This window comes from Pholis gunnellus, assembly GCF_910591455.1.
Source record: "Pholis gunnellus genome assembly, chromosome: 24".
Classification (NCBI taxonomy): Eukaryota; Metazoa; Chordata; class Actinopteri; order Perciformes; family Pholidae; genus Pholis; species Pholis gunnellus.
The window spans coordinates 2,064,300-2,087,792 of NC_136551.1; the positions used below are offsets into that span (position 1 = coordinate 2,064,300).

At 44.7% G+C, this 23,493-nt stretch overlaps 1 protein-coding gene across 8 annotated transcripts in view; it reads left to right on the forward strand.

The window, feature by feature from the left end:
• The window catches only part of LOC306715453 (uncharacterized protein), a 31,019-nt gene continuing 7,526 nt past the window's right edge, over positions 1-23,493 (forward strand). For 2 of the 8 annotated variants that reach the window (XM_079185829.1, XM_079185831.1), the window contains exons 1-18: positions 9,591-10,109; positions 16,963-17,504; positions 18,643-18,723; positions 18,809-18,868; positions 19,014-19,089; positions 19,626-19,685; positions 20,959-21,104; positions 21,194-21,211; positions 21,299-21,496; positions 21,579-21,605; positions 21,700-21,762; positions 21,863-21,946; positions 22,028-22,078; positions 22,154-22,285; positions 22,396-22,449; positions 22,537-22,581; positions 22,704-22,754; positions 23,056-23,187. In XM_079185829.1, coding sequence (XP_079041955.1) covers positions 9,776-10,109; positions 16,963-17,504; positions 18,643-18,723; positions 18,809-18,868; positions 19,014-19,089; positions 19,626-19,685; positions 20,959-21,104; positions 21,194-21,211; positions 21,299-21,496; positions 21,579-21,605; positions 21,700-21,762; positions 21,863-21,946; positions 22,028-22,078; positions 22,154-22,285; positions 22,396-22,449; positions 22,537-22,581; positions 22,704-22,754; positions 23,056-23,187 — 2,154 coding nt within the window. In that variant the 5' untranslated portion in view covers positions 9,591-9,775. Of the gene's footprint in view, positions 238-9,590; positions 10,110-16,962; positions 17,505-18,642; positions 18,724-18,808; positions 18,869-19,013; positions 19,090-19,625; positions 19,686-20,958; positions 21,123-21,193; positions 21,212-21,298; positions 21,497-21,578; positions 21,606-21,699; positions 21,763-21,862; positions 21,947-22,027; positions 22,079-22,153; positions 22,286-22,395; positions 22,450-22,536; positions 22,582-22,703; positions 22,755-23,055; positions 23,188-23,493 lie in introns of those variants that run through there. The other 6 variants (XM_079185835.1, XM_079185834.1, XM_079185830.1 and 3 more) reach the window with 6 other exon arrangements.

A 23,493-nucleotide genomic window follows, 5' to 3' on the forward strand; every position in this document is an offset into this window, starting at 1 on the left:
GTCGGTGAGAGTTCCCCTCGCAGTGATTTATTTTTCCTCACTAGCTGCAGAAAGTGTCCGCTGGAGATGAGCGCAACTCCGAGCCTCTGAAAGGATTAAAATTGTTTTTCTATTTGTCAAAATCATAAATTACAAACACCTGAAGGATGCGTCGATGCGGCAGGTGGTCGTTATTGACCCTGCGGACCTGCATCCTCCTGCTGGTGGCGGCCCCACAGATGACGTCTCAGCGCAGAGGTGAGTGGAAGCTGCATTATTCTGTTATTCTGGTATTACTGTGCACGTTTGTAAACATCTATTAACTGTGTGTTTTAAAGAAAATGTTGCTGCAAAACGTAAAGCTTCTGCAGGAAGAGTGTAGAAAAGTGGCAGAGAATACAAACTGCTGTCAAACAGCTGCACGTTCGGTATCTTTTTAAGCAGCTTCTGGTTTTAAATTGGCTCTACAGCGCATCTTATCTCAGACAACCCTCATACTGTTCTTATTTCATTTAAATTCATGACATTATCATTCACTTCTGCTGAGTTTCTCTGCATAATGAGTCTGTGTCTGTGCTGACACGTGATCTCAGAGCTTTTCTTCACGCTGGAATGAGGCTGTGGTCGATGTGAATGTCTGGACTTGTCAATAGAGAGTTATGAAGCTCAAAGCATCTCCTACTGTACCTCCCTGTCTGTAGCTGCGTGTGTGCATTTATTGTGTGTACACACATTATGAGACGATGGGCCGCTGGACACAGACCCACCCCCCACATCTCAGCAAGTCTGTCCGATTGAAAGAGACACAATACGAGTACAAGCTTTGTGTCTCTTTGTGGTTGTTTTGTGTCTCTTTGTGGTTATTTTACATTTCTTTGTGTCTGTTTTTGCATCTCATTCTGGTCCTTTTACACCTTGTGGTATTGTGTCTCTTGCTGGGTGTGTTTTTATTGACTTTTCACTTGAACAGAGCATCTGGTCCAGGAACCCCCTGACCCCTCGAGGCCCTGCGGTTGGACCGTTCAGATATCCATCCCTGATATTGTGCTTGTGTGCGTGCTGGTGTTTTATTACAAACGTATTTTACAGATCGTTACTTCTTTAGGATTAATATGTAGGTGTAGAGTATAGAATTAAAGATCAGTGCTGGGAGGAATGCTAGTGCTTTTCAGTGTGTGTGTGTGTGTGTGTGTGTGTGTGTGTGTGTGTGTGTGTGTGTGTGTGTGTGTGTGTGTGTGTGTGTGTGTGTGTGTGTGTGTGTGTGTGTGTGTGTGTGTGTGTGTGGTGGTATTTTGCGGTTTGTTCAGATTTCCCCTTCTTCAGGGCTCTTTGTCGGTAAGCATTTCATCCTCATCGCCAAATGTTACCTGGCTGTGGTTTCCCTCCTCTGTGGGCTGCACACACACACACACACACACTCGACACAAAACACACAAACATTGTGCTGACATTCAAGCCCACACATTCATGTAGAGACACATGCAGAAACCCTCCGACAGACTTCACACAAGAATTCAGGCCGGTGCATTGTCTGTAAGGAGTTGATGTAAAACTCTGCTCTCAGTGATGAAACTAATTCTGTTGCTGTTGTTGCACTTTTCTTATTTCTGAATGAGATGACACAAAGATGTTTGCAGAGCAGATGAAGAAACGTATCCGTCAGATTTTAGTGTCAGTTTGTGAGAATTGAAGTGGTTTTGCTCTGAGAGAAGTTTATCTTATTCCAGTTTGTCCGTTTTGTCAGTTTACACCAACAGCAGCGCTCCAGAAGCCCATTTTACAAGAGCTTTGCACATTTGACATTGTTTCTAAAATTGAGCTAAAGCAATCGTTACGTCATATAAAAGCAGCTGGTTTGAAAGGTCTTCTGGGAAATGTAGGAAGTCAATAACAGTAGAAAAGGATGAGTTGGATTGTGGGGAAGTGACTCCACCTAATAAGGAAAACTCCTGTCACACATTGAGCATCATTAACTGATGATTGACTGTCTTAACGGTGTTGGAAGCAAATCATGAGAGTTTACAACAACGTCTTTGTTTCTCTACGTTTAACGCTTCTCAGATGTACTGTGTTTATGCAACATGTAAGCACTTACCTAAAGCACGCTGTGACACCAGCAGCAGACGTCTGCCCTGGGTGGTCCGTGATATACGACGCTGTATTTGATCAAAGCAGACAACAAATGGTAATGAAAGTCATGTCAACTGAATAGCTGCGTGGTGTGTTCTCAGGACGTAAAGGGAACATAACACATGAGATAATTACATCAGGAGGAAAATGTGCAGTTAAAGACAACGCGTACAAGTAGCATTTTACATTATTAGTATTATTATTGTTTATAATTTAAATAGTCAAATATTTTCCTCTGAAGTCTAATAGAGTAGCAAAATACAAAGTACTTCAAAATTGGACTAAATCAGGTGATTCCTGAAAGAGCCAAATATGAGAACGAGGAGGTTGAGTAAACGGCAGCTTCTCTTTATTTGTCCACGCAGCCTCGAGCACATTGCTTCACCGCGGTTAACTCCCATTTTTATGCGTAATTACAGCTTTTCTCCTGTGTGCGTCTCAAATTCAGCCAGACAAATGAAACATCAAAGCCCTTTTAAAACAGTATGTAAATAATGATACCGTCACTATACAGGACTCTAAAAGCCCCATAAAGGCAGCTGTGGGTGTTTTCTATACCTGCTGCCAGCGGAGGTGTATGATCTCATGCTGAGGGGCGAGAGGATGTTTTTCTTTCCATCTTCCATCTCTCTATCTGCCATCGGAACCGTCGGGTCAGACGCTGCTCTCCGTCACTGGGGAATGCTTTGTTTTCCCAGCTGCAGAGCTGGTGGCTTTGAGGTGGAGATGATGGGGATAATGGTGGCGGTGGTTTGCTTCTCCCACCTGCTCCTGCTCTTTAAGATCTAATCAGCCGGTTACCCACAAACAGCGTGTAAAGATTAAGGTTCATTTCAGCCTAATTTCTAAATGCAGGAGCAAGAATCCGGCTTCTGGTTGGAGCTTTGGATTTGTGTGTCCTGAAACCAAACAAAGCAGCAGAGGTGCCCTTAAGCAAGATATTTAGTTTAACGTCAGCTAAAATCCCTGAAACAAACTGCAAGATTGTTGTTTTCCCTGATTCCAGTGAGTCTTGTGGTGGTGAGACAAAGGCCGGGCGTGTCTGAGCAGCACGCGTTGTTTCTCATGGCTTCATGTTTGTTTTACGGTCTTATTTCTAATCCCAACCGATTGCTGCTTTCAAGAAACTTAAAACAAATCCCTTCTTGCATAAGAGAGGTTTCTGAGTAGAGAAAACTGAGAATATTTGTAATATATAATTATTTAAATCCAGAGTGAAGCAAATCAAACCATCGATGGATTGTTTCAGCTCCAGTGGGTTTAATGGTCTTAATGAGCTTTAAAGAGCAACATTTGTTGCTGCAGGTTCCTGTTGACGTGGGAAACACAGTGAAGTCGCTTCACAGATCTTTTTCTACTCATAAAAGTTTTCCAACTATAAAACATGATGAAAGATATATGTAACTTGTGTGATATAACGGCACAGGGCTGTGCCGGCGTAATAACTGAGTGTTAGCAAGGAGATCAACTTCAGCCTGAAGCCAGTTTCATATAAAAGGGTTTTGCACTTGAACACAAGCCATGATACCTCTCACTGCACCCAACCCTCACGAACAGAAGCGTTTTGTTCACAGCAGACATTAATCGGCAGCTTTATTTACCGGCTCACTTCTTTCTAGTTCACATAAAAAAGGTTTACTGGCTGTGAAGCTGCTCTACAGTGAAACCTTTCTCTGTCGCTTCGCACAAAACTTCAGGCTGAACTGCCCTCGACCCCCGAAACAGAGCCGACTCATCCGTTGTCATCTTTTCCATGTACAGTACATCACGTCAGTTTATTAATCGGTTCCACCGCGGAGAACCAAACCCACTCTGTGTGCTCGTATCACCCAGAGGGGCGACTGGCCAGCTGCCAAGACCCAAGAACCTCTTTAAGAGTGATTCACACAAGAAGCTCGCTGGAGTCTTACAGACATGCAGAGATTAATGAGTTCTTCTTGTTTTTATGGCCTTGTGTTCCAGTTCCAGAGATATAAAGGAAGGTGATGACAGTGTTACTGTTAAAAGCTGCATGAAGAGAGGCTGGTCAGTAGACATGTGGGGGAAATGACCTGAGTCTGGGCGTTCTGCTGTCCAGTGTTTAACACGCATACTCTATTTACTGCAACTTGTTTCTACACTATACTTTAATGGATGCATTTTTGGGCACGGGCCCAAAGGGTCTCCATGGCTTTCACTTACAAAATGTAATTCAAAGAGACGCGTAGTAACCAGGAAGAGACTCAAAATGACCACAAGGAAACGCAAAACAACAAAAACGGGCAAAACAACCACAAAGAGACTTTAGAAGAACGGCAAAAACACACAAAAAGACACAAAACAACCCAAAAAAAGCTGTGTGTCTTGCTCCTATGTGGGAGAGGTGGTGGGACTTTTAGCATGTCAGTGACCGGGGGTCATTTTCTCATAATCCAGCCATGTATACTTTTACTATCTAATACAGGCAAAATGCCCCAAAATAGTCTTAAAAGAAAGGAATAAAAACGCCTGTCTCAAGCTTACAGATGCTAAGAATGCTAAGAATCCTTCAGCTGTGACAGTTTAAAGTCATGCATCACACTCGATAGGATCTTTCCATCGTCTGCATTGTATTTGAATAGCGTCACAATGCCACGGAGGAATGTGGGAGTTCAAAATGCAGTTTGAAGCAGATTTAATTTCTGTGTTGACGTCATATTTTGAATAAAAGTTGAGCGGGTAGTTTTCTGAAGAAGAGCGTCTGTGTTTTTATGGCTCACCGTGAGCATCAGCGGGGTTATGAGCACTACTTGCCCTCGAGTACAGTATCTGAGCTGCAGGAATTTGAACTCACCTGCAGCACTGAGGCCTCAAGTTACGAGGGCCCTGAATGTCACATCTCTTCAGGCTCATGCTGCAAAAATGTACCTCTGACAGCTGAGCAACCTTAATTTACGTCAACACAGAACTAAAAGGACCTTTTTTTATCACGTTAAACGCTCCATAATTGCTTTTAATTGTCTGCTGTCGATCACTCTGGTGTTCATCTCCTCTCTGGAACAAAACATCAGATTTTTTTTCCACCACACTCACCTCCCATTATTCTTCCTATACAACAAACGTCCTCATTCAACAGACTGAGATTCTCACACAAGGAGTCGACTGTCTCGTCTTGGAGCTCCCGTGTTGCTTAATGAATCGTGCATTGAGGCGCGATAAGGGCGACCGTCTCACACCCTCTCGTCTGAAAATGCCCTGCTTTTGTCTGTGCCAAAAACCCACTTCGACATACCGCAGGGTGTACGAGGGGGGGGGGGGGGGGGGGGGGTGTGTGTCATGGGTGTTGATTTCTGCTGTGCTTCTGCCCAGATGCCCCACGGGGGACTTGTTTGCTTCTCTGGTTTGAAGAATCTGAGTTGTTTGATAACTGTAAAGCACAGAGAGAAATCAGTGAGGAGTGTCGGTGACTTACTGCCACGATGAAGAAGTTTCTATGTTTGTTCACGTGATATTTAAACCAAGTTACACAAATATTGGTACAGATTTGGTGCAAAGAGACTCGTTTGTCTCAGTGGAACTCCAGACTTTATACAACAGGTGGCAGCATTTCCTCTTTATTTCTTTGGCATTTACACTTCATACAAAACCTCTTATTTCCACTGTGCAGGAAACAAGAAATACAGTAGTTTTGGAGTTTACAAAGTTCTCTTAGGAAAGTAATTATGTGTATAACCTCCATAGAAAGAGCATCAACACATTAACCAAAACATGTACAAAGGTAAAGGGTTTTGTCTATTTTTGGGGGCTTTTAAAAGTAGCATTTTACATTCAATTGTGGTTTATTTTTGAATGAACCTCACCTGTGCAGTCAGGATTGGATTAAGGCTGATGATTTTCAGATTTTAGTGCTTTTCACAGAAAAATGGCCAGAAATATATAAAAAGATCAGATTAGTTTAAGCAGATTTTCAACCACATTCTGTCAGTCTAAGATTGTGTCTGTAAGCATCTTCCAGCTGCAAAAAAACACAGTTTTATCATAGTTTACAGTTTAATAAGTAATCAGAGCAGGTCAGAAAGTGCTTCTGGTGAAAGAGATCAAAGAGTTACTGGTTGGAAAATGCTTTCAATTATTAATTAGAGCATAAACACAATGACCAAAACTGGAGTTTCTGCAAACGGTGATACTAAAACCGTCAGCCCTCCTATATAACCTTATGTAAGAAGGAAACACAATGATTGACCTGTGTGCTGCTGCCACCTGCTGGTCCATGGAAGTCCTCAATTTGTTAATATCTATAGTTTTGCATTTGTTTCAGGATTCATACACTGTTTCATGAGCTCAATATTTAACTTTCAAAGTTCCAGAAAGCATGAGCTAATTCTTGAGAATGTGTGCGATCCTCACCAGTGTTTTCTGGTTAACATGCATCCGAGCGTGAGAACTGTGTGGCAGAAACATGATACACCATTTAATAACACGGTGAGACGAAGACAAACACCAGCAGAAACATGTTCTGCCATCGTCGTGCATCCTTCTGTTTATTAGATAAAGGGGATGAGAAGCAGAGTGAGAGAGGCTTCATGACTCAACTAAGAGGTTCAATGAGGCAAAGGTTGATGATGAACGCCTCTAAAAGTATGTTAACCTTTAAGTTGGTGGTCTGTGCGATATCTGCGTGTGTGCAACAAGTCGTAAAGACAGAAATGCAACCAATCACTGTGTGATTACATCGTGGAGACAGACTATGAACTCTATGCAACGCCTCCTCACAGTGTCGGACAAATTAATCCCCAAACATGGAGATTTTTAATCAATTAAAACACACCCGCCTCAACCGGAGCCCATTAAACTGAATGCAGAGGGATTCTTTTTGCAGGTCTAAGACCGTTAAACACTCACTCATGAGTCCTAGAACAGTCTTACAGCACCGGGGGGAATCTGGTTGCCATGAAGATTCGCTGAGGTTTGGGATATTTAGGCACTCTGGTAATTTAGCACAGCTGCAATTTATACACCCCCTCATTCTTTAACCTCCTCTCTCTGAGACAAATGTCTTTCAGTGCTCTATGACAAAGTAGCCGTTCTATCTAAACTGCATGGCTACAAGTATGTGGACGCTTATGCATTCATATCGAATCGGCATGTTCAGATGATGCACTTTTTCTAGGGGGTTGCTGCAAGGCATTCTGGGAAGTTTGAGGACTCACTAACTGAGGCGGGCAAACAGAGGATTGATGGGGAAAATGCAGTAAATGTCACAAACTGATGCTATATAACCGTTTAAGGAGTGGACAGAAGCGTCCCACTGGAGCTGTAATGTGCAGCTGCAGCAGTGGACCGTATTGTGTATATAGCTGCATGCATATTTATGTGTGAGTGCGTGTAATACTCCTAATGGAAAGCACCAGGTGCCTTCATAAACTGACATTCACTAACCGGCTGAAGCCGTGGTGTTTACTTACCCTACCAGTGGCCCTGTGCAGGTCAGAGCAGCTGACAGCTGATAGCGGTGAAAAGTGTTGCACACACAGAGGGAGGGATAGCGTGCGCGTGGGAGAGTCCGGAGGGCATTTATGGCGATTTATTGACTGGTTTGTTGAACATGAACATATCACGGTAATGTGATTTAAAGTCCATACATCTACAGCAAGCAAGGTTTAACTTGTTTGTTCTCTCTCCGGTTACAAGAACAATGCTTTTTCATGTGAGAAATATAATAATAAATAAAGGTAATATCATAATTTCTCATGCTTGTGATGCTTTTTACTCTCCTGCTGTGGTGAAGAAAATAAATAAATCTCATGGCACAATCAACAAAAAAAGGAAAACAAGGTAGACGGGAAGTCTGGTTTCTCCCCAAACACACTCTCTGTAATTCCTTTTGGTAATTACTGCAAGACTGAGACATGTGAGCCTTTCTGTTGAGCGTGTTCTATGCTTGCTGCTGCACAGTTTTCATTTGTCTCTCTCGTGCTGTGAGAACGCAGTGAAGGCTCATTGTTTTCACATGTTTCCCCTTTTAACTTAATAATGCCCACATTTTTTAAAAGTAGAGCAGAAAATGATTATAACTGGATTTTGTGCCCTTGCATGCTGTTCATTTACTTTTCCAGTGCTGATCTGCCCCAGATAATAATAATAAGATAATTAACTTAACTCTGCATTAAGTACAGTGTGACGCTTCCTTTTTAAAAGGTTTAACGAGTCAAGATTCACTTGATCAACCTGTTAAGAGGCGGTGAAGGAAAGCTGATCCCCTCATTATTTAGCATTTAGGCTTCAGGGACAGCTGGCTTTCACACACTCCCCCAAAGCATCCAATCTGAAACTTTGCTCCTCTTTTTCCTGCTCAGTGTCCAGCAGATTAGCACATATGCTGACAGCACTACAGCCGCGATGTATGAATGCACAAATTATCAAGATGCAACAGTTTCCAAAGCCTCCACATGTCATCCAGCGTGGGCGTGGGAGGTCTGAGGGCTGGAATGTGTAACAGCTGGATGTCCTAGCTTGGCAGATGAGGCGGGTAGCTGGATGATGGGGGCACACAGGGCTGTGTGGAGGAGGAGGAGGCCTGGGAGAAAAAGGGTGTGTAGGTGGGGGGGGGGGGGGGGGATCCCTCCGTCCCGTATCGCCCATCTGTGAGAACCTGGAAGTGCTGCATTTTCCGAGGATTTTCTCCGATGAGGCAATGGAGCCGGTCCCCCGGGAGAGGAGCTTAAGACATCGATCCAATCGGATACGCCCTCACTTTCTCAGCTGCCGTCTTTCATTCACGCCTCGCTCTCCTGCTGCTCTGCTCTCTTTCCACCCAGCGATATCAGAATACACCAGAGTGTTTAGTTCTGTCACACACAATATCACTTGTGCCTGTTTTGGTTCCCCCCCTCCAAGCCCGTAAATCACACAGACGTGCCCGTATTGTGTTACTTAACACCACGTTTGTTCCCAAAATCATTTCTCTTCTCAACTTCAGCTCTCTGTGTTATCTTAAGCTGTCAGCGGCAGTGTGCATTATTCAACTTTTTACTTGTGTGCCACGTGCACTTGATAACCCCCGTCTCGGGTGAATTTTAGTGTGAAGTATTCCACAAGGGACATGCAAAGACGAGAGAGAATCCAGATAATACTCATAATCGTGAGTATTTCCTCCCCTGATGCTCTGAACTTGATGCCCGTGTCTATACGCTTGGCACAATGTGAACTAAACCTGTCCATTATGGCTTATGTACTTATTTAAAAACTCCATATTTCCCTGAGGTTATTTCCGTGCAGGAACGGGTGTATCGTTGTGGAAACACGAAATGCTTGCATGCTTTTTCTCTGTGCTGCAGAGAAGGTCTTAGGGGACCCACTCATCAACTCGCACAGAGGAGGAGTTTTAGTGAGTTTGGGCAACTTTTGAGTAACCAATGACATCCATCAGCGGTGAAGCAAGCCTGCCTCCACACTTTGGGTCTCCCCCTGCCCATGTAAGTGCTTTCTCATGAGGTTTGCATTTAGTGGGAGGGTCTCTGAGAGTGAGCAGAGTTTTTATGTCTTGGTTTTCATTCAGTGGATGCTAAGTGGCCTCTTAAACTGCTTGGATTTAACTGTTGACCGGCTGGCTAGCAGGTGGCGCTTGAGGAAACAGTGAGACGACTGTGTGGACTGGAGTGCTGCTGCACGCTGAGACACTTGGAGGACTTCTGCAGGAGCCAGCAGCATGTTGAGGATCCAGACGTTGTTGCCTCTCCTGGTTCTCTGTGCTGGGAGCTTGGATGCCTGGTTGTGGTACCCAGCTCGAGAGGACACCACCCAGGTTCCAGTGCTGACAACGCCAGCCGGAACGACGGGTGCCAACACGACAGCCAATGGCACGCTGACGAAGGAAGAAGAGGAGGATGACAACTTATCTGGGGTTGGGGAAGAAATTATCAACGTGGCGACAGGAATCCGTAAGTTTGTGGAGGCGTGGGACGCGACCCCGACCCCGACCGCCAGGACTACTAACAGAGGCCTGACCGAGAAGGTGGAGAGCCCTAGCCCTAACACCACGGGTAATGCAAACCGGTTCAGAGAGGAGAGGGTGGGAAAGGGGTCGGGGATCGGGGTAGAGGATGGGCCAGGATCTGACCTTAGGTCAGATGTAGAAGGTGATAAAGTCCCGGCTCTTAATTTAACCAGGATTATAGTTGACCTAACCCCCGCTGATAGTCGCATCAATGCTTCTGACCAGTCTTGTCTCCCGGTGCCCTCTGATTGGCCCATTTGCTCCGGCAAACGCCCCAAATTTTTCACGCTGCCCAACTTTTTCAACCACACATCTGTGGAGGAGGTGGGCGCGGTCCTACAGGAGTGGGCGTGGCTCACGAGGGCGCGGTGTCACCACGGCGCAGAGTGGTTCCTCTGCCTCCTGCTGGCGCCCAGGTGCCCGGCGCCCCTTTACCTGCCCTGTCGCAGCTTTTGCCAGGTGCTGCAGGACAGCTGCTGGGCGTCTCTGGAGAACGGGCGTCTCCCGGTGGAGTGCCACCTGCTGCCCGAGAGAGCGTGCGCGTCAGTTAGTAACCTAAAAGGTAACCCCGGCGGGTTAGAATGTATCCTGTCTGGTGATACATTTTGAATCCGATGTCACGTCACTTTTTGTCGATGTTTGAGCGTTTCAGTCTCTGTGTGTGTTTGTTTTGGTAACACACGTGTCCAAGCACATGTTGGCTCTCGTGATTCACTTCAAACATGATTTTGCATGTTTTTAATGCAATCACAAATACTTTACATCACAGCTGACCATTTTTCAAACCACGTTTAGTGTTAAAAATGCAAATTTTTAAGCAACCTTTTGCACATTTATTCAACCCGCAGGGACTTGAGTTAGGAGCTCTCGGAAAGGACAAAACCTTTATTATCTGTATATTTAATTCACACATTCTTCTTCCAGGTCCGAACCTGGCACCTACATTACCCTCACTGGGAGATTCAGGTGTGTTATGCTAGTAGCAGCTAATGTAGCCCGGAGCCTTATGCAGAGATGAGCAGCAGGCTGCAGAGGTCCGATAGGCTCCCATCTTTTTAACACCACCCTCCCAGATGTTTATTGTTATTATCTAAATTGCTGTCCCAACCAACTCTGTCTGGTTGAGTTCCCTTTTAAGCCATCCATCACAGTAAACATCATGTCTGCTTCCATTGTTGTCAAAGTTACATTTTTACTGCATTTGTAGGTGCAGATTGATTTGACATGTTTACGGGGATGAATGCTCCAACTCAGGCATGTTTCAAGTCACTGCACGTTGAATCTCCAACACGTGCAGTAAAACTAAATGATGCCTGGAAGGTGGAAAATGGTTGCCAAATATAAAGTATAGATAATCTGCAATGAATGCGTTAAAACATGCAAAACCAGCAGTCGATGTTCACACTGTTGCTCTCCAGAGGATGCCGTCTAGCACATCACTGTCCCAGGCTGCATGCCACCTTCATGTGATTGTCTTGTCAACTGCACAGTGCAGAAGTGCAGCTGCAAAAACACAGTTTTTTTGTGTCAGCAATGGACAGCAACGGTACAGGTTCTTTGTAGCCTTGTATTTAAGTTATATTGAAGACCAAACTGGCTCAAATGCAACTTATTATATGATTATGTCCACTCAGGCTGCATAAATCCACTTAAAATGACTTTCTGCATTGAGTCCAAGGTTCCCCAGTTCATTTACATTAAGATAAACCTAGAAAATACATAAACAGAAGCCTTTCCCCTTAAACCCTTAAGACAGGAAATGCTCCAGAGGCCCGTGTCCAGTCTTTCGGTGGCGTCATAAATTGTGCTGCATAGACTTCATGAACTTTAAAAAACATCTTTATCATGTGTATTCCCACAGGAACATTTAATGTAAATATTCTGGGTTTAAGTGGCAGATAGTTTTGTAATTTTCCACAAGTAGGGTTCTTGTTTGGATAACCTTTAAACTCAGACATAAACCATCCTGTTTAACACAGATACGTGTGTTAAGTCTTTTACTCCTGCATCTACAGTCCTTTACGTGGTGGAGAATTTAGTTATTCTCTGAATTACAATCATCAAATGTAGTGAAAGTGGCTTCTTCAATGGACACTTTTGACATCATGCAGTACAGGATACGAGACATCAATGTTCTTCTCGTTATGCTGTTTTTATTGGGTGTGAAATTCCAAACACCTGCATGGCTACCTCATTGACTGTAACAGTAGTGACTTCTCTCACTTGGTTTAAGGACATTATGTTTTATCAGGGAATACAAGACAGATGTATTCGTCTTTATGCTCTATTCTCTTGGTTTGTGGTTTCCTACAAGCAGCAGTCTGGTCGAACAATAATCATTCCATTGCTCCCGTCACATCCTACTCCTGCATGCCAGGCACCCATTTCTGTCCCGGGTTATCTACTTCATCATATTTATGATCAGCTGGACGAGGAGTTCTGAGTGGATTTAGGGGCGAATGCTGTCGCGTCTTCTCGAGTCACAGAGAGGGAAACAATTGGGCCATCTGTGGTGCGGAGGATGGCATTTATGATGGCGGCTCTGGGTGGGATAACGGTCTGCACCCAGAAGAAAGAGTGTGACGATTGTGTGCTCGGTTTGGGAGAAAGGGCAACGGCGTCGCGGTAAGTAACAAGAGGGCCTTGTGACTGGGATGAGACTCGGTGGCGTCTCTGCCAGAGGTCAGAGGGCACGGCCAGTCGCCTACCCTCTCAAACCAGTAACATCTGATGGCTGGTAATTAAGTGTTCGCTCGAGCATTGGAAGATGAGCAGAGACAGAGTGGGACAAAGTGGGCCAGAGACTGTTATGCGAGCGGGAATTACCCGCTTTCAGAAAAGTGGTTCACAGTCAGTTCTTCAAAAATACTTCAATCGTTGTGCCTGCAGTCCTTCCTGTTTGCCTGAAATTTGCAGTTTTCCAGTTAGTGGAGAGCTGGTTGTTGCTCCTGCGGCCACAGCAACAAATGTGGAAAACATGGGGGGCGTTAAAAAAAGTGTTCCGGAAAAACTAATTTTAACTACAAAAGAAAGTCTATTAGTCTATTAGTCATGGGGAGTCAGCTTGTGAGACTGTTGTATATTGTCTGTGGCTGCAAAACAGAAGTTTAGGCTTCGAGACTAAAATCCTTTTAAGACTCAAAACAGCGGCATGAGCTTCAGATAGAGTTTTACATGTTTTCATTCGTTATGCTAAGCTAACTAGCTGCTGGTTCTAGCTTCATATTTAGTGTGCAGGCATGATGACAGTGGTATAATTCTCGGCACTATGGAGTTGCTTTCAGGGCTCGGCTGCAGGCATCTTCATGGACTGGTCCCATGTTTGGGGGGAAAAAATAAATACATCATTAAAAAGGAAATAAAAGTAAAATATGCACATTTCTCCCCACTGCCTAAATAATATTTAAATTGGACTGCAGCCAAGAAACCAGACTTTTTCAAATCTTAAGTAAAGCTAGATCTGAACTCCTCACTGATCCCCATCAGTCGGCTTTAATTCGCTCTCAGCTCTGTGTGTTCAAACATGGATTAAGGTCCTCCTGGGGAGGGAAGCTGTAGATGTCACAGCTGCGTCGCCTCCGTTTGAAGTGTCAACTGATGCCACTCTGCTTCACATGTGTGAAGTCCAGTTGGTTCGGTCCCAGGAGGGGAGACCTGCAGCTGGCGGTGTTAATGGTGGAATCCACTGGTTTCACTGTTTCACCGCATGTCTGTTGTCTGAAAGAGACACTGAGGCTTTCAGATCGAGAAGCACTGAACTGAATAAATATCTCAGATTCCTCGTAGTGTAATTCAATTATCTTTTTAGTGCAGTGCTTACTTTTCCAAATAAGGACTGCAGCTTTCAGACGGAGGTAGAGGTAAAACACTCATAATTTGATAATGGAGTAATGTTCTTTAACCTTTTGCGCGCAATGTTTTTGTGTAATTATAGACGAGGAATGAGACGGTTTTCATTTTGTACATTCGGTCATTTTAGGTTGCAATGTGCCTTGAAGTCCTCCTCTAAAAATACCAATACTGCAGCAGTGATATATAGCAATCCAGCACTGTTTCTGTTGTTCTTCAGCAAGTTATCTGCCACGTGCTTTGTATTGTGAGATGGTGCTCTCAGCTTTGTTTTGTTGCTGTCTGGATATAATTATATTCCTCTGCTTGATGTTTCTGCAAGTATTTCATCAAGTTTGTGATGTAGAAGATTCAAACGTTCTTTCTGTCCACTGAAACGCTCCTGCACAGTGTGAAGTACTGGCGTGGCATCGCACGGTGTGGTCATACAAGGATTTATTTGCAACCCTGTCTCCGAAAAAATGACTTTTATTTGCAACAGCAACATTGCTTTTGTTGCCTGAACCTTGCCTGAACCTTGGGCCGGGCCACACGGTAAAGCTTGCTGTGAATTAAATACTTTTTGCACAAATCAGATTCAGACAGTAGTTTGATTTCACTGAGTTTGATCAGATTTTCTGATACATTTAAGTTAGTTTGGGATAATTAAAAGAGACTCCAGTGGATACAAAGTCCGGTCTACTGCAGATTAAAAGATTATTATTTGAGCCTCTTCTCTTTGTTTCTTGGCCTCCAGGGAAGCTGTTCCTCTTCCCCCTGAGGAGGCACTTTACACTCCTAAACCTCTGGAGGAGTCCATCAGTGCCTCGATGACATTTCAGCCTGTTTTCACTGACATGTTGTGTGCAGGCTTTTGGGACGGATTCGGTCTGTGCTTCCTCGTCCCTCATGGTCCACTTTCCCATGGACATCTGACACGCATTTCCTCTACATCTGTCTGTCTGAGCCTCTCTTCACTGGCAGCATCTTTTCTTTCTTCACACGGTAAAACAGGCATAGAATTTCTCTGGGGTTACATGTTGTAAAAAAACCAGACATGGCATTTAAGTAACAGAATACATGAGGTCATGTTTTATGCATGTTGTTCCTCCACACAAAGGGCCCTGTTAGCATGAAGAAGCTAGCAGACAGAAGCAGGGTTAACGGATTCAGAGGCAACGCTCACACGTCATGCTAGCTTCCAGCTGTGCTCTTTTGAGAATTGACAGATTAAGAAACAGCTGATCACTGACTTGAAGGTTAATGGTATTTAACACACGCATCACTCCAATATGTTCTGTGGCATTAACTGCTGAACTAAATAGAATATTATTTAGGGGTCTAAATGGTTGGAATACTCCAGAAATGAACCAGAGAAATAGCCTGAAAAGCATAAATCGTGCTTTGTTGGTCATATTGCTTTCGTTGCATTTTGGTTCCCAGGAAAGATGTAAATACATTCAGAGCCTGAGACTGCGATTGCAACTCTGATAAGGAAATTAGAAAAGTGTGTAGCTGGCATGACGGAATAGTTTGCAGACATTGTTCTGGTTCATGGGAGCTGTGACTGGCCTGTTTAGTGGGAGAGCTGTGGTCGGACTGGACAGCTTCCAGATGTGAGAGTGTATGAAGTGTGAAGTGAAACAGGATCTTAAGTTACAATGCTGCTGCAGAAGAGGAAGTTTCCTTCTTGAGATAAAAAAAATAAGTACTCTACATAATCTGACCAGCTGATTTTATGCAACAGCTGCAGCAGCTGTGTCACTGAGATGGACCAATAGCAGGTGCCCTCACACCACTCGGCGTGTCCTCCAATCGGATGAAATCCCACAGAATCCAGGCTTAGCTGTAGTCTGCTGCGCTGTTCGACACCACATAACACCGTTATTCATGCAACTGGTGTTTGTGAGAACAAGTGTTCAGGGTTTTAAGTGGGCGAGTGCAGATGTGCAGTTGGTCATGAGATGTGGAGTGTTGGTCAAAATAATGTGACTTCACTCTCAGCAAGTTTAAAGGTGTGCAAAGACAGAAAACACTTTATCCTGTCGACACCAATTATAAACGTTTAAAGCAAATGTAAGAGTGAAAAATGTCTTTCAATCCTGAAATGAATGTCTCACTTTAAGGCTGAAACAGGAAATGAAGCTGCAACAGTCTTTCAAAATCAATGAATTTAAGTTAAGCTTCTAATTCTCTTTTTCTGCCATGTTTAGCCACAAAATCTGTGTTTCATGCATGACTGAAAGTGTCCCCCGACATTATGATTTTCTCATTTTGCAGGCAGCTGGTCTTTGTCAGAGTGACAGCTTCCTCTACGTTCTTTGACTGAACACTAAACTTAGCTGCATGTAATACTTTCACATCATTATTAAACCTTGGGAAACCCCCACGACCTCTGACCCCCCGTGACCCCTTAATGCACACATTGTACTTTTTTGGTCGTCTCCTCTCATGAATCTGTGATGACAGGCCGCCCTCAAGAGAAGTGTCCGCCGTCCAAGATGCTTTCTCCCCTGTGACGCTGTTTTATGAGAATACAAGCTGTTGGTCTCTTGGGCTGCTTGAATCTATGGGAACTGAAACATCAGCAGTTTTTTTTCCCATTAATTCTCACTGTGGCATAAAAGTAGAACGTTCAATCCAGCATTAGTTAAACCATCTAGTCAGTCAACCCAGTGCACAGCGACCGCTGGTCTGTGGTTTGCAGTTTGACCTAAAGGTTGATGGGTTTGTTGCTCCAGAGGCGCTCGTCATGTCTCAGTGGAGTCGGTGACTCATTTAAAGCCGTTTCCTAACTTGTTGCACTTCCTGCAGTGAAAGTTTTAACACATCCTAACCTGTATTGGGTCAAAAAGATCCCTAAAGCAGAAGAAACGTCTTTAAAAGACGTATTATTTCTCCTGGAATTCTACAATGTCTTATGAAGTAACGACAAAACACGTCTTGTATTGAAAGTAGTTTTTCGTTGGCTGGTGATTTTGTTCATTCTGCATCTGAAGGCAGTTCTCGTCTAACGTTTTTAAAAGTATGTCTTTCGACTTCTTAATTTCCTGTCTCTTTGTTTCCTGCAGAGGAGAGCGGCGTCTCTTTGCTCCAGCTACTCGGAGACCCTCCACCAGATGAGATCACCAAGACATACGGGCCGAGGGGGGAGACCGCCTACGTCTTCACCGCTGCGGCGGTGTCGGGCCAGCCGGCTCTGGCCCACGTCCCCAACCCTTTCCACCGCCACTTCTCCCTCCTCTTCCACATCAAGCCCTCCACTCCCGCCGCCTCCGTACTCTTCTCCATCACCGACGGGCCACAGAAGCTCATGTACATCGGCGTCAAGCTCAGTGCGGTGCAGTCCGGCCGTCAGAGGGTGCAGTTCTTCTACACCGAGCCCGACTCCGAGGCTTCGTACGAGGCAGCCAGCTTTGACGTGCCGAGCCTGGTGGACACCTGGAGCCGCTTCTCGCTGTCTGTCTTTGAGGAGCAGGTGACCTTCTACCAGGGCTGCGACTCTGAGCCGCAGGTGATGAAGTTTGAGCGTTCGCCGGATCCCATGGAGCTCGACGCCGGGGCGGGGATCTTTGTGGGTCAGGCAGGAGGAGCCGACAATGACAAGTTCCAGGTAATATATTGAACCCCAAATAAAGGTACAAACAAGAGGATGTGTGTCACACATTTATGGTATGAGCTGATGAGGTTACACCCGTTGGGTCTTCCAAATTTGGACAAAAGACAGCTGCACAATCATCAAACTTAAAATAAAGAATAGGAACATATTCAACTCTGAAAACAAGGAAAGAAGATGCACAACATTAGAGTACATTATATAGATGAAGCAACACATATTTGTAACAAAATGATCACTTTTACAGACTATAAAATCTTTTTGGAGGAGTAGTCTCATCTTCTGACCATAAACTCCAGGGTACCAGCAGAGGAAATGCTCAAGTGCTGAAGAGATGTTTGCTCATCACATTCATGACAGAAATGAATGAAAATCCAGCCATGAATCCTCCAAATGTCACCCACGGGAGCCGGAGAAGTAATTCACTGTGTGCTAAAAGAGCAGGTGTGTGAGGGTGTTTGTATGTGGAAGTGTGACCTCTTCGTCGGGTCAGATCCCTCTTTAATTTCTCCCTGTGGCTCCTCAGAGCAGGTCTGGGGCACACCAGGCAACAGGCAGACGTAACCCTGCTCGTTCTTGTAAATCTGTTACTTGACCCCTCTCACCTTTTTGGCCTCTGACCTCTCAGCTTGCACCCAGTCAGTGACCCAGGTGACGGTCACATGGCCTTTGAAGTGGAGAGGAAATTGATATGTCCAAACTGCATCTTTGCAGCAACCTTTGCATCTCTGGGCCAAAATCAATGCAAAAAAAAATACATTTTCAGAACACAAACCGGTCTCTAAGGCAGGATGTTGTCACGCATCATAAAATCAACCTTGACTCCAAAAGTCTGCGCCGTGTTAAAGAGCCAGAATAAGATCTCTAACGGATTTAAAATCATTCAAGGACCGTGTTAAAAGCAGCTGACACATTATTCTGCTCTGAGTCATTTCTCTTTGGAGGTTTCAGAGGAAGCTAATGTCATGACTGATCACAAACAATGAGTCATAAATAAATAAGACTGTGTGTGTGTGTGTGTGTGTGTGTGTGTGTGTGTGTGTGTGTGTGTGTGTGTGTGTGTGTGTGTGTGTGTGTGTGTGTGTGTGTGTGTGTGTGTGTGTGTGTGTGTGTGTGTGTGTGTGTGTGTGTTCAGGGGGAGATTGCAGATCTGAAAGTGGTGGGAAACCATCGGGCCGCTGAGCGTATGTGTGACGATGAGGACGACTCTGACGCTGTGAGTATTTAGTTTTAAAAACATATTTCATTCTAAGTGTCTGAATACTTGTGTGTGTAACATCTTTTCTCTCCCGGTCTCGTAGGCCTCTGGAGACTTTGGCAGCGGTGAAGGCGACAGGAGACAGACGGGACACTCGGTGAAGGTTTGTCTTTTCACTTCTTTCATTATTTAAAATGAAAGTGCATGAATGAATATAGAAGTTAGCATGTTACAGCAGCACAGTGGAAAGCTGAATTATCTTTGTTTGAATGTAATTAACTGGTTGATGTGCTGTATTGTGTTTCCAGACCACACCTCCTTCCTTGCGGCCGGTACCTGAACCCCCTCTGATATCCTCAGATAGAACCAGACTCAAAGAAACAGGTAAAAGCTCTTCATCGCCGTCAGTGGAATCGCTTACGACTGCAAATCTTCAGTGTGTGGCTGCCAAGTCGGCCATCACACTGCGGAAAAATGTGTAATGGAAGTTTTTAATCATACAGCAGCCGCTGCCAACAAAACACCTTGTAGACTCACTGTGCTTTTATCCATAAATACGTGCAGAAGGGTGCTTGTCTGGACCTGAAGGTGAGGGGAGTTCTGCTGCAGGGTTTCAACGTGCTGGTGACATGTGAAACTCCTCAGCTCCCTCATGTGGATAGTTACAGAAGTTTTGGTTTTACAATGTCACTTAAGTGCTGAAGAAGCTGCTTTTAAGGAGAAAAGGAAATTCACTTTTGGTTTTAAAATCTGCTTCAGAAACCCGCATACGCAGATTAACACATCCTACAAGTTTCTTTGTCCTTCACCTCGCTCAAAAACCGCAGACAGACTTTAACGAGGCAACGCATTCTCCGCTCTACAAGCCATCACTTGCAGGCCCCGTGCAGCCGGTAAAGTTGTGTTTGTGTTGACTTTAGATGTCAGGCTTCAGCGGCCGGTGGCGGACAACAGCCTGCCCGGATCACCGGGCCCGAGAGGTGGGTCGCTGGGGGGGCAGATTAGGATTATGTCCTGATCAGCATGTGGCCATCCTATCGTAGCATAGAATGAGCAGTGTGTCTCCAGCTGCTGGGCTTTCTCGTGTGTTTGGAGCTGCGAGCATGTTGGTGGAGGTTGACGTGTGGTTTCTTTCCAATCTGTGGCTGATTCAACATGTTCTGCAGTCAGAGTCTACAGTTTGTTCTGCTGAGGCCCTGTGTCAAAGTCTACTTTTAAGACCCTGGTTATTTCAGATATTGTGCTTACATGCTTATTCCTAAATGAATATGTGAGTTTAGACAAATTATCACACCAAACATGCCGCTGCTCACAAAGCATCGGATATTGGATCCAACGAAGCATTAACATATATGTAAAGGAAGTATTACAGATTAGCACTAGCTATAAATAATTCATAGAATAAATCATCATTATTCTAGCTTCAATCAGGTAATTAACCCACAACCTTTGCATTAAATTATCTTTATGAAGCATCGGAATCTACAAGAATACATAATAGATATTTACCAAATTTAATAAAATGTACTTTTAAATCACAAGGTTGTTTTTTGGTTCTGTTTGGAGGAAAACGGACATTAATACAAAACAAATAGTAAATATAGATGTGCAAATGTTCTTGGTATTAATAGAATGAGTTGTGCAGTAGCGCCCTCTGGCGTCACAGCTTCCACTGAGCTCAATGTGTCCACTAGGTGGCGCCAGACTACCGAGAGAAAACCCGTCAATTGTCACAAACACAATGCAAACACATCTGTTCCTTCACGTTAACACTGTCTTTCATTACACACTTGTTTTTTGCATTGTAATAATTGATATTTGACTCTTTATGCTTTCGCGTGACTATGTACTTGTACATTTTGGTGGTGGTTGTGATGATTAAAAATGATCCTTAATATTAGAGACATATCCCGATACAGTACACATGCAGTATATTTCATATTTACATTTTATTTTTGTTTAACTAACTTGATTACTTACAAAGAGCTCAATGAACATGCCAATCATGGCGATCTTGAATAGTTATTTTTACATTTTTCTTTCTCCATGTTATACTTGCTTTGAGGACACACGGTAGTACATGTGACCGTAGTCAAGTTGTCATCCACAAAGTTCCAGTAAAAACATCCAGTAATTCATAATGCTTTCAGCAACATGTGGCGTCCGTCTGTGTGTTTGCGTTTGTTTGGAGCGTTCTCTCTGCACGATGTGTTGAAGTTCTTCCTGACTTTCCTAATGTGACGCGTCCTTCAGGTCCCGGCGGTGCAAAAGGTGAGAAAGGAGACAGAGGAGATAAAGGGTTATCGGGGGACACGGGCCTCCCGGGGCGGAAGGGAGAGTCGGGCTCCAGCTCCGGCTCCTCCGGTTCCTCCTCTCAGGGTGGAGAAGGAGGCCAGAAGGTAGAAACATCACTCTGTGTGCATGAAATGTGAAATCGGCTGCAAATCACACACGCAACTTCATATTTGTCTGTTTTTCTTTATTTCAGGGAGAAAAGGGGGCAAAGGTACGTTAACGTTGTTCACACTGAGGGACGCAACATCTTCATTAGCGAACATGTTTCGCTGAAAACCCTGTTTTCCTTCCTCTCCAGGGTAATTCAGGCTTCGGATACTCCGGCAATAAAGGAGATCCTGGGGCTCAGGGGCCCGCCGGGCTCCCTGGTCCTCCCGGACCTGCAGCTGAGGTGGTTCGACTTGGGGACGGCTCTGTTGTGCAGCAGGTGTCTGGACCCTCCGGACCTCCTGGACCACCGGGGTCAGACGGGGCTGCAGGAGATGATGGAGAACCTGTTAGTACAGAAAGGCTTGTTTTTCACAAATGTAATGATTTACTGTATTAATGTCACTCACTGACTGTTGGTTCTCTTTTAGGGTGATCCAGGAGAAGATGGGAAAGCTGTAAGCGTCTTTGTTTTTGTTGCACAGATTTAGGACTGATGGACTTCTCTAGATAATTAAAACATTAGTGTAACTCTGTTGCTCCTGTTCCCAGGGTCCCGCTGGGCCACAAGGTTTACCAGGAAGTCCCGGAACATCTGGTGCTAACGGCCAGAAGGTTGTAGTGGAATAAGATGGATGCATTGTGTTCATCCTTGCACAGTTATTATACGACAGAAAAAAGGTTTATTTAGCGTTATAATGTGTGATATTTCCAGGGTGAGCTTGGAGAGGGTCAACCAGGACCCAGAGGCCCCCCCGGTCTACCAGGACCTCCTGGACATGGGACCGGTGACCGCCCAGTACGTCCACACTTCAAACCCTCTATTCATTCACTTTTATAGTTTCTAGACTTTTCACTGTATTTTATTTTGTGTTGATAGACGTTTTTCGACATGGAGGGCTCAGGATTCCCAGACTCTGACAAAATCCGGGTGTGTTGACGACCGTTCAAACTAAACACGATTTGTTTTTTTGCACAACATATTGACTGTTTGATTTGTTATCAGGGTGCCCTAGGTCCTCCGGGCCCCCCGGGGCCTCCTGGCCCTCCTGGGGTTTCAGTGGCTCTGGGAGCCAACGGTCCAGTCGCTTTCGGACCCCCTGGACCACCTGGACAGGATGGAGTCCCTGGTCTACCAGTGAGTTTGCTGATTTTTCAGACATGTCAAACTGCTTTAATATATCACTTTTGGGTTTTGTGATAATAATAACTAATAATAATAATAATAATGATTGTGTGCTTTTACAGGGTCCTCCTGGTCCTCCTGGTAGAATAGGTCAAGCGGGATCCGGAGGAGAGAAGGTGACAAAAGCACCGATTGATGTCAACTGCTGAATATTAGTTGTTTTTTTCATTTTGTTTTTCATCACAAACATCTTTCCCCTCCAGGGTCACGGCGGTGAGCTCGGTCTTCCGGGAGCATCTGGAGAAAAGGTGAGTTTAGACGTCAAAGTTAAATCTTAATGTTTGTTCTTGAACTCAAAATCAAAATGCAGAATGTGTGGCGGGCGCATCCAGATAGATTCTGTCCTCCGTGTTTGTTGCCTTCCTCGCAGGACTCCAACTTTTTCACCGGCCTGTTTTCCTACTTTGCTCCATCCGCTACGGTGTGTAATGGGTCGCAGGTACTGGGGGGGTCTCTGCTTTGGTGGTTTCCTTCCTCTCAAGCTTTTATCAGCTTCCATTTCACCTCTTAACATACGTTGCTGTGAGTCTCTGTCCTTCTGAAGCTTCCTCAACCTAACTAGTATGAAGTGTTACCTTCCCTCTCCTGAGTGTGATATCTGGTCTGTTTTTTGTTGAGACTGTCTCTGCACACGTCTCTTGCATGTCCTCTTTTACCTCACCTACATTAAAAGTCTCTTAAACTGCTGATAACAGGAGTCAAACTGTCCTTCCTCACCTCAGGGTGCTCAGGGTGACCTCGGACTGCCAGGTACTTCTGGGCAGTCCGGGCTGGCAGGGCTTCCAGGTCCCATGGGACCAGTTGGACCTGCAGGACCCCCTGGCCCACCAGGACCACCGAGCCGCTTTGGTCATGTGAGTAGAGGTGTTACATACCGTTTTATGAGTACTGTGTCATTCTTTTTATTTACATTTGAGCCATCAAACTTATATTTAAGGGCATTTCTACATCCGTATTTGGTGAACTTGCGCCCGGCTTCACAATGGTTGAGATTTATTAAACAGAATGTGCTCATGTGATGCATTCTCCTGCACAGTTTTAGTCGTGAATCCACACAGCGAATATTTAACGGCTCTTGTCATAATGAATCCATACAAACGTATAGAAAGTAAGCCAGTACGAGAAAGGAAATATCGGATAGAAACCCTCTCCTCTCTCCT